Source organism: Nanorana parkeri, unplaced genomic scaffold (genome assembly GCF_000935625.1).
Source record: "Nanorana parkeri isolate BGI_ZX_2015 unplaced genomic scaffold, ASM93562v1 scaffold210, whole genome shotgun sequence".
Taxonomy (NCBI): Eukaryota; Metazoa; Chordata; class Amphibia; order Anura; family Dicroglossidae; genus Nanorana; species Nanorana parkeri.
The window spans coordinates 104,988-114,605 of NW_017306478.1; the positions used below are offsets into that span (position 1 = coordinate 104,988).

Genomic DNA, 9,618 nt, shown 5'->3' on the forward strand with positions numbered 1-9,618 from the left:
GGAGGAGAGGAAGAGGAGGGACAAAGACGGGGGTGTGGAGGAGAGGAAGAGGAGGGACAAAGACGGGGGGAGGAGGAGAGGAAGAGGAGGGACAAAGACGGCAAGAGGAGGTACGAAGACATGGGATGAAGTTGGGAGGTATTGTTATGGGTGGAGTCACCCTGTAGAGGCGGAGCCATGTGTGGTGGTCACACCCACCTTCTGGAAGCGCTCCAGGTCCCAGGTGTCATCGTATCCGGGGTAGTTTCCGGGGAAGTCCGTACTGTGCACCTATCACAGAGAAGACACATTACTGATGGGCAGTATATATGTAGATGGGCCAGTAGTTGGGTGGTCAGTATATACAGAGGTGGGTAGTTGGGTGGCCAGCAGACAGTAGTTGGTATGTAGTGTGTAGTTGGGTGGTCAGTCCCCGGTAGTTGGGTGGTCAGTCCCCGGTAGGTGGTGTGTAGTTCGGTGGGTAGTCCTCAGTAGTTCGGTGGTCAGTCCCCAGTAGAGAGGCTGTGTAGTTGGGTGGGCAGTCCCCGGTAGGTGGGTAGTTGGGTGGTCAGTCCCCGGTAGTTGGTGTGTAGTTCGGTGGTCAGTCCCCAGCAGGTGGGTGGGTAGTTGGGTGGTCAGTCCCAGGTAGTTAGTGGGTAGTTGGGTGGTCAGTCCCTGGTAGTTAGTGGGTAGTCCCCTGTAATTGGTGGGCAGTCCCGGGCAGGGTCACTCACATTCTGCAATGAGAATTCCCCCAGCTGCACGCGGCTCCTCATCTCCTTCACCGTCGCCATCTCTATCTCCGCCCCCCGCACACACCTCCAATGAGGTCTGCCTCTAGTAAGATGGCCGCCGAGCTCCGCCCCGTCCTCCAGTCACCAGGGAGACGTGCTTAGACACCCTCATACATGTCCCCCCCATCCTGTACCCACATGTACCCACCACACTCACTGATGGGGGTGTTCTCTCTTTCAGAGTGGGGGCGGAGCTGCGGTGATTGACATGGAGAACATGGACGACACATCAGGCTCCAGCTTTGAGGATATGGGGGAGATAAACCAACGGATGAAAGAGGATGAAGAGGAGGGCGAAGCAGACGGAGTCCCCGAGGAGGGCGAAGAGGATGGAAATTTCCTGGGCATGAAGGGGATAAAGGGTCAGCTGGGGCGCCAAGTTGCTGATGAGGTGAGTGTGAGCTCCTGTGTCCTGTATATTGACACCTGCTGTCCATAGGACTGGTTACCCATCCTACTTCTCCTTATCTACTGTCCACCAGGCCTGGTTACCCACCCTACCTCTTCACTCCCACTGTCCACCATGCCTGGTTACCCACCCTACCTCTTCTCTCCCACTGTCCCCCATGCCTGGTTACCCACCCTACCTCTTCTCTCCCACTGTCCCCCATGCCTGGTTACCCACCCTACCTCTTCTCTCCCACTGTCCCCCATGCCTGGTTACCCACCCTACCTCTTCTCTCCCACTGTCCCCCATGCCTGGTTACCCACCCTACCTCTTCTCTCCCACTGTCCCCCATGCCTGGTTACCCACCCTACCTCTTCTCTCCCACTGTCCCCCATGCCTGGTTACCCACCCTACCTCTTCTCTCCCACTGTCCCCCATGCCTGGTTACCCACCCTACCTCTTCTCTCCCACTGTCCCCCATGCCTGGTTACCCACCCTACCTCTTCTCTCCCACTGTCCCCCATGCCTGGTTACCCACCCTACCTCTTCTCTCCCACTGTCCCCCATGCCTGGTTACCCACCCTACCTCTTCTCTCCCACTGTCCCCCATGCCTGGTTACCCACCCTACCTCTTCTCTCCCACTGTCCCCCATGCCTGGTTACCCACCCTACCTCTTCTCTCCCACTGTCCCCCATGCCTGGTTACCCACCCTACCTCTTCTCTCCCACTGTCCCCCATGCCTGGTTACCCACCCTACCTCTTCTCTCCCACTGTCCCCCATGCCTGGTTACCCACCCTACCTCTTCTCTCCCACTGTCCCCCATGCCTGGTTACCCACCCTACCTCTTCTCTCCCACTGTCCCCCATGCCTGGTTACCCACCCTACCTCTTCTCTCCCACTGTCCCCCATGCCTGGTTACCCACCCTACCTCTTCTCTCCCACTGTCCCCCATGCCTGGTTACCCACCCTACCTCTTCTCTCCCACTGTCCCCCATGCCTGGTTACCCACCCTACCTCTTCTCTCCCACTGTCCCCCATGCCTGGTTACCCACCCTACCTCTTCTCTCCCACTGTCCCCCATGCCTGGTTACCCACCCTACCTCTTCTCTCCCACTGTCCCCCATGCCTGGTTACCCACCCTACCTCTTCTCTCCCACTGTCCCCCATGCCTGGTTACCCACCCTACCTCTTCTCTCCCACTGTCCCCCATGCCTGGTTACCCACCCTACCTCTTCTCTCCCACTGTCCCCCATGCCTGGTTACCCACCCTACCTCTTCTCTCCCACTGTCCCCCATGCCTGGTTACCCACCCTACCTCTTCTCTCCCACTGTCCCCCATGCCTGGTTACCCACCCTACCTCTTCTCTCCCACTGTCCCCCATGCCTGGTTACCCACCCTACCTCTTCTCTCCCACTGTCCCCCATGCCTGGTTACCCACCCTACCTCTTCTCTCCCACTGTCCCCCATGCCTGGTTACCCACCCTACCTCTTCTCTCCCACTGTCCCCCATGCCTGGTTACCCACCCTACCTCTTCTCTCCCACTGTCCCCCATGCCTGGTTACCCACCCTACCTCTTCTCTCCCACTGTCCCCCATGCCTGGTTACCCACCCTACCTCTTCTCTCCCACTGTCCACCATGCCTGGTTACCCACCCTTCCTCTTCTCTCCCACTGGCTACCCACCCTGCCTCTTCTCTCCAACTGCCCATCATACATGGTTACCCACCTCTCATCTTCTCACCCACTGTCCACCATACCTCGTTATCTAATGTCCCCTTCACCTGCTGAGCAAATGGCCCCATTCCCCTTGTTCTCTCAAACTGTCCACCCAAACCTGGTTACCCACCCCTCTTATTCTTATTTCCCATTGTCCTCTGAGTCGGGGTTAACCACCCCACTTCTCTACGACCACTGTCCACCCAGCTTTGTTACCCACCCCTCTTCACCCACTATATACCTGGCCTCGTTACCAATCTCTCTTGTCCTCGCCCACTGCCCACCTGGGCTTGCTTACCAAATCCTCTACTCCTCACCCACTGTTCATCCAGACCTCGCTATGTGGGCCTGGTGACCCGCCCACTCCTCTTACTGCCTGCTGTCTACCCAGTCAGGGTCACTCACTCTTTTTTTTTTTTCTCCCTCAGATGTGGCAGGCCGGGAAGCGTCAGGCCTCCAAGGCATTTAATCTGTATGCCAACATAGACATCCTGCGCCCATACTTTGATGTGGAGCCCATACAGGTCCGGAACCGGTGAGTGTGACCCCCATGGTGGGGTGAGGGCCTAGAGGATCCTTACATACCAATGTCATGTATAGATCTCAGTACTGTGTGGCTGCAATTTTACAATCACATTATCTACAACGTCAGGTGCAAAGTTCTTGTCATTTTGTATGTCGTTTAGTAAAATGTAAATATGAAGTTCCTCCCCAATATATTCCGGTGTGTTGAGCATCCTCTACAGTGACACCAGCATAACGTCTCTTCCTGTCTCCCCTCAGGCTGCTGGAGTCAATGATCCCCCTAAGGATGATCAACTTCCCCCAGGTGTGTATAACAGCTCAGACATGACTAATCTACCCCGATCTGGTTCAGTGATGGGCGGAAAGGTCTCATGGATCCCTCTTTTGTCTGCAGAAAATCGCTGGAGAGCTGTACGGACCCCTCATGCTGGTGTTCACCATGGTGGCCATTCTGCTGCATGGCATGAAGTCATCAGGAACTGTCATTGTAAGGGGGGCAGTGAGGCGGTGTGCTATCAGATGGTGGGTGTGGGATGGGATGGAGGGGTTGCACATATGGTACAGGATGTGGGAACTGGTCCAGTTATAGGGTTTTGGTCGGGGGGTGGCGGGTGGGGTATGTGATTCTATAGAGAGTGCATTATGGGATAGAATGGGATGGACGTGTTGGAGATGATGAAGGGTGATGTAAAGTTTAGAACAGCAGATGTGGTACAGGATAGAGGATATAGTAGGGGATGGAGGGTGCAGTATAGGATGGAGAATTTGGTTGGTTGGGAGTTGAGTTTGGTTTCAGTTGGAGAGCATGGAGGGTGTGGTATAGACTTGAGAGTTTGGTTGGGGATGGAAGGTGAAGTATGGGATGGAGGGTTTGGTTGGAGATGGAGGTTGCTATATGGAATGTAGAGTTTGGTTGTGGATGGCGGATGCAGTATGGTTTAGGATGGTGGATATGGTATAGGATGGATAGTTTGGAGGGTGCATTATGGGATAGGAAGTAGGGTGCAGTATGGAATGGAGAGTTTGGTTGGGGTTGGAAGGTGCAGTATGGGATAGGATGGTGGATATGGTATAGGATGGAGAGTTTGGTTGGGGTTGGAGGGTGCATTATGGGATAGGAAGTAGGGTGCAGTATGGAATGGAGAGTTTGGTTGGGGTTGGAAGGTGCAGTATGGGATAGGATGGTGGATATGGTATAGGATGGAGAGTTTGGTTGGGGTTGGAGGGTGCATTATGGGATAGGAAGTAGGGTGCAGTATGGAATGGAGAGTTTGGGTGGGGTTGGAAGGTGCAGTATGGGATAGAATGGTGGAAATGGCATAGGGTGGAGAGTTTGGTTGGGGTTGGAGGGTGCATTATGGGATAGGAAGTAGGGTGCAGTATGGAATGGAGAGTTTGGGTGGGGTTGGAAGGTGCAGTATGGGATAGAATGGTGGAAATGGCATAGGGTGGAGAGTTTGGTTGGAGATGGAAATTGCTGTATGGATAGTTTGGCTGAGGATGGAGGTTCCTGAATGGGATGGATAATTTGGTTGGGGTGTTGGAGGGTGCAGTATGGGTTTGTGATGGTGGATATGGCATTGGATGGTAGCTGTGGTACGGGTCGGTGAATGTGGTGTGGGCTGTAGTATGAAGAACTGGGATTGAGGGTATGGAATAGGATGGAGAATTTGGTTGGAGATGGTTGTTGATGGAGGGTGTGACATGGGGTACGATAGAGAGAGTTTGGTTGGTGATGGTGGATTGTTGCATTGGATGTTGAATGTGGCACGGTACAGTGAATGTGATGTGGAATAAAGTTGTAGTATGAAGAACTGGGATAGAGAGCTTGGTTTGGGATGGGATAGGATAGTGGACTCGGTACAGATAGAGGATTTGGTACAAGGTGAATGGTGATAATATAATGAAGAGTTTATTATCCCTTGGCACACAGGTGGAGGGCACACTCATGGGCACCGCCATTGGGACTTGCTTCGGATATTGGCTTGGAGTTTCGTCCTTCGTTTATTTTGTTGCCTATTTGTGTAACGCTCAGATCACAATGCTGCAGACCCTTTCCCTGCTGGTGAGTACTAGTATTCCGGTATTAAAATATTGAAGCCAGGATGACTCTACATCCCAACGGAGCAGTGACCCCCGCCCCCAGCAGTGACTCCACCCCCTCCCCCTGTTCGGCTCCATCTGATGTCTCAATCAGAGACGGTGACTAAAAGCAGGCAGCTAATGCTGTGCTCTCTGTTTTAAATAGTCAATGGTGCTCTGGGAATCCTGTTTCATGGGCTCTCCTTGTATTAAATGAAGGCGGAGAGCAGGCAGCGGTCCCCTAATGTGACGCTCTTCTCTTGCAGGGATATGGCCTCTTCGGACATTGCGTTGTCCTCTTCATCACCTACAACATTCACTTCCACTCTCTCTTCTACATTTTCTGGATGGTGATTGGTGGCATGTCTACCTTGCGCATGGTGAGGATTGACCCCATAGGGGGGAGCATATATATCTCGTCTCTATGCCGGTGCATTCTGATTGACGCTGTTCCCTTGTCGTCCTGCAGGTGGCGGTGTTGCTGTCTCGCACAGTCGGTCAAACGCAGCGTCTGATCCTCTGCGGCTTTGTAGCCGCACTGCACATGTTGTTCCTCCTGTACCTGCACTTCGCCTATCACAAGGTGGTGGAAGGTAAGGATCTCTAGCGTGTATGGACCTCATCTGGGTGGAAAGGGCTCTCTGTCAGGGCTTCAGCAGGGTAGAGACAGTACCAGATAAAGTGGACCTGTCATTGGAAAATGGGACTGAAGTTTTAAAGAAAGAGGCGTGGTGTCTAGGCTTCCCTGTCTGGCACACTGCACCATAGAAGGGTTGCATTTAAAGGTTCAGTCTTTGCACAGTTGTAGCGCCTTCTCTCCTGGACTGAATTTACTCCCTCTGATGTCACTGCACACTGTGAGCTTCTCACAATGTACATTAGAAACTGCAGCAAGCCAAATAGAGCCCGCCTGCTAGACGCGGGACGTCTAGTAGCATCTAGCGCTTTCCATCCTGGCCTGCCCCATTCATTGGATTTCAGTCCTTTCAATCATGGAGGCTCAGCAACATATCTGGGCAGTCTCAATGTAAATGCAGTCTTCCTAGGCTCTGACACCCACCCAACAGGGCACTTTAATATTTGCATAACTCCTCCCAAGAGTAGCCCGCGCATTCACAAAACGCACAAAAACTTCCTGTCGTGCTTGCCCTGCCATTCATTGTTTATAGAGCCCCAAATGCGGCAAGCAAGACGTCAAATGCACAAAGAACATTTGGGGACTGATGTATAAATCTTCTGTCCAGCGTGTAGCTGGAGGAATGCCGTTCGTAGGTCACCACCGCCACTAGATGGCGATGCGGAGCACAGGAAATGCTATGCTCCTCAGTGCCATCTAGTGGCGGAAGGTTCGTGTGAATGGCATTTGCCCAGCTATACGCCGGGCACAAGATCTATAAATCAGCCCCTTGGTTAAAAAACAGTTAAAGGAGAGTTATGAGGCGAGTGATTTTCACTCAGCCTCATAATCTGAGCCGACCTGTGACAATGAGACTGTCACAGGTCGGCTCAGTAGATTGGGAAGTGAGCGAACACATACCGTCATTCCCCTGTCCGATCCTCCAGCGCTGACTGGCGGAACGGACGGGGGAGGGCACAGCTGGCTCTGCCTCTAGATAGGCAGAGCCAGCTGTCAGTCACGCAGCTGGGCGGATCCAGACAGTATTGTCGGGATCCGTTCCGGCTGCAGCGTCTCAATATACCGCGGTATACTGAGCTCTAGGTGACGGGAGGACGCTAGTTTGTGTCCTCCCTTTACCCTTAGGAGAACTATGACGAAAAGCCCTAACCCCATAGTTCTCCTTTAAAGCTTCAAAAGGTGATCAAGATTTTTTTGTCCATGTTTGCCATGCGTAGAGCAGCCCAGAGTGGAGTGTTCGGCCAGCTTAATGATTGCTACTTTGTAATATTTTGTGTATCGGACCAGAATGAAGGTCGCGCCATGTCTGCCTGCTGTGCCCGCTCACCCCACTGTGCCCTTCCCTACAGGTATCCTGGACACACTGGAAGGACAGAACATGCCGCCTCCTTTCCAGAGAGTCGCTCGTGATTTGTCCCTGGGCCCCAACTCGGTCCTGAATGTGACCCTCCAGACCCTGTCTGCCCAGGTCCTGTCTGCCCAGTCCCTGTCTGCCCAGTCTCACTGAGCGCAGGTCACATGACAGGAAGTGATGTGGATACAGAGGATCCCCTCAAAGACTTGACCGCACAGGTGCATTCCCTGGCTGCCCACCTATCTTCCGGAGCTGGTATGAGGGTTCCAAGGACGATTTCTCTGAACGGTGCCCGGAAGGGATTGCTGGATTGTTCTTTTGGACTAATCCCCCCCTTCCCCCCACACACTCATTTTATTTTAGGATACTGTTGAAGAGTCTGGTCAGCCGCTACCAAACCGCCCCCCTCCCCCATGCACCTATCTCCCCCAGCAGTCAGAGTTTGCAGGAAGCGATTTTTATGGGGCTCTCGGCTGTCTGGGTGGAGAATATGAGGCGAGTGATTTTCACTCAGCCTCATAATCTGAGCCGACCTGTGACAATGAGACTGTCACAGGTCGGCTCAGTAGATTGGGAAGTGAGCGAACACATACCGTCATTCCCCTGTCCGATCCTCCAGCGCTGACTGGCGGAACGGACGGGGGAGGGCACAGCTGGCTCTGCCTCTAGATAGGCAGAGCCAGCTGTCAGTCACGCAGCTGGGCGGATCCAGACAGTATTGTCGGGATCCGTTCCGGCTGCAGCGTCTCAATATACCGCGGTATACTGAGCTCTAGGTGACGGGAGGACGCTAGTTTGTGTCCTCCCGTTACCCTAAGGAGAACTATGGGGTCAGTGTTTTTCCCCCTAGTTCTCCTTAGGGTAACGGGAGGACGCTAGTTTGTGTCCTCCCGTTACCCTAAGGAGAACTATGGGGTCAGTGTTTTTCCCCCTAGTTCTCCTTAGGGTAACGGGAGGACGCTAGTTTGTGTCCTCCCTTTACCCTTAGGAGAACTATGACGAAAAGCCCTAACCCCATAGTTCTCCTTTAAAGCTTCAAAAGGTGATCAAGATTTTTTTGTCCATGTTTGCCATGCGTAGAGCAGCCCAGAGTGGAGTGTTCGGCCAGCTTAATGATTGCTACTTTGTAATATTTTGTGTATCGGACCAGAATGAAGGTCGCGCCATGTCTGCCTGCTGTGCCCGCTCACCCCACTGTGCCCTTCCCTACAGGTATCCTGGACACACTGGAAGGACAGAACATGCCGCCTCCTTTCCAGAGAGTCGCTCGTGATTTGTCCCTGGGCCCCAACTCGGTCCTGAATGTGACCCTCCAGACCCTGTCTGCCCAGGTCCTGTCTGCCCAGTCCCTGTCTGCCCAGTCTCACTGAGCGCAGGTCACATGACAGGAAGTGATGTGGATACAGAGGATCCCCTCAAAGACTTGACCGCACAGGTGCATTCCCTGGCTGCCCACCTATCTTCCGGAGCTGGTATGAGGGTTCCAAGGACGATTTCTCTGAACGGTGCCCGGAAGGGATTGCTGGATTGTTCTTTTGGACTAATCCCCCCCTTCCCCCCACACACTCATTTTATTTTAGGATACTGTTGAAGAGTCTGGTCAGCCGCTACCAAACCGCCCCCCTCCCCCATGCACCTATCTCCCCCAGCAGTCAGAGTTTGCAGGAAGCGATTTTTATGGGGCTCTCGGCTGTCTGGGTGGAGAATCCGCCGTCGCCGCTATACAGAATTCCGGTATGCGCCGACGCAGCCGCCGGTTACTTTGTTTCACCATCTCATGAAATCTTTTTAAGCTTCTTAATAAATGTAGTGATGTGACCCCGAGTCCTCCTTCCTCCGGCTGTGCGGGGTCAGGGCCAACCTCCGACTGGCCATTTCGGTCTCGGAAAGGTCTGCCCCACACCCTAACCCCAGGATGTTCCTACTGATTGGCTTATAAGCTTCAGAATGTAAAGAGTTGTGACCACCTCTGTACTCCTTCCTCTGGCTGTGCGGGGTCAGGGCCAACCTCTGTAACTGGCCATTTTAGTTTGGGGAAGGTAAACTCCGCCCCCTGACCCCAAGATGTTCCCACTAATTGTTGTATGTGTGTGTGTGTGTGTGTATATATGTGTGTGTGTATATATGTGTGTGTGTATAT

General features: G+C 53.5%; 2 protein-coding genes across 2 annotated transcripts in view; one reads left to right on the forward strand and one right to left on the reverse strand.

Annotated features, from left to right (window-relative positions):
* The window catches only part of POLR1C (RNA polymerase I subunit C), a 3,196-nt gene extending 2,407 nt beyond the window's left edge, over positions 1 to 789 (reverse strand). The window contains exons 1-2 of the mRNA XM_018555731.1: positions 714 to 789; positions 161 to 270 (exon numbers count right to left, since the gene is read on the reverse strand). Of these exons, the coding sequence (XP_018411233.1) occupies positions 161 to 270; positions 714 to 773 (170 nt within the window). The 5' untranslated portion in view covers positions 774 to 789. The remainder of the gene's footprint in view (positions 1 to 160; positions 271 to 713) is intronic.
* Positions 790 to 948: 159 nt separating this feature from the next.
* Positions 949 to 7,786, forward strand: YIPF3 (Yip1 domain family member 3; the record flags this gene model as incomplete). Its single annotated transcript, XM_018555704.1, has 9 exons — positions 949 to 1,164; positions 3,309 to 3,415; positions 3,664 to 3,709; positions 3,800 to 3,892; positions 5,339 to 5,470; positions 5,754 to 5,867; positions 5,957 to 6,080; positions 7,474 to 7,592; positions 7,623 to 7,786. Coding segments are annotated over 9 exons (960 nt in total), but the record flags the coding sequence as incomplete, so codon positions are not given.
* Between the last annotated feature and the right edge of the window lie 1,832 nt (positions 7,787 to 9,618).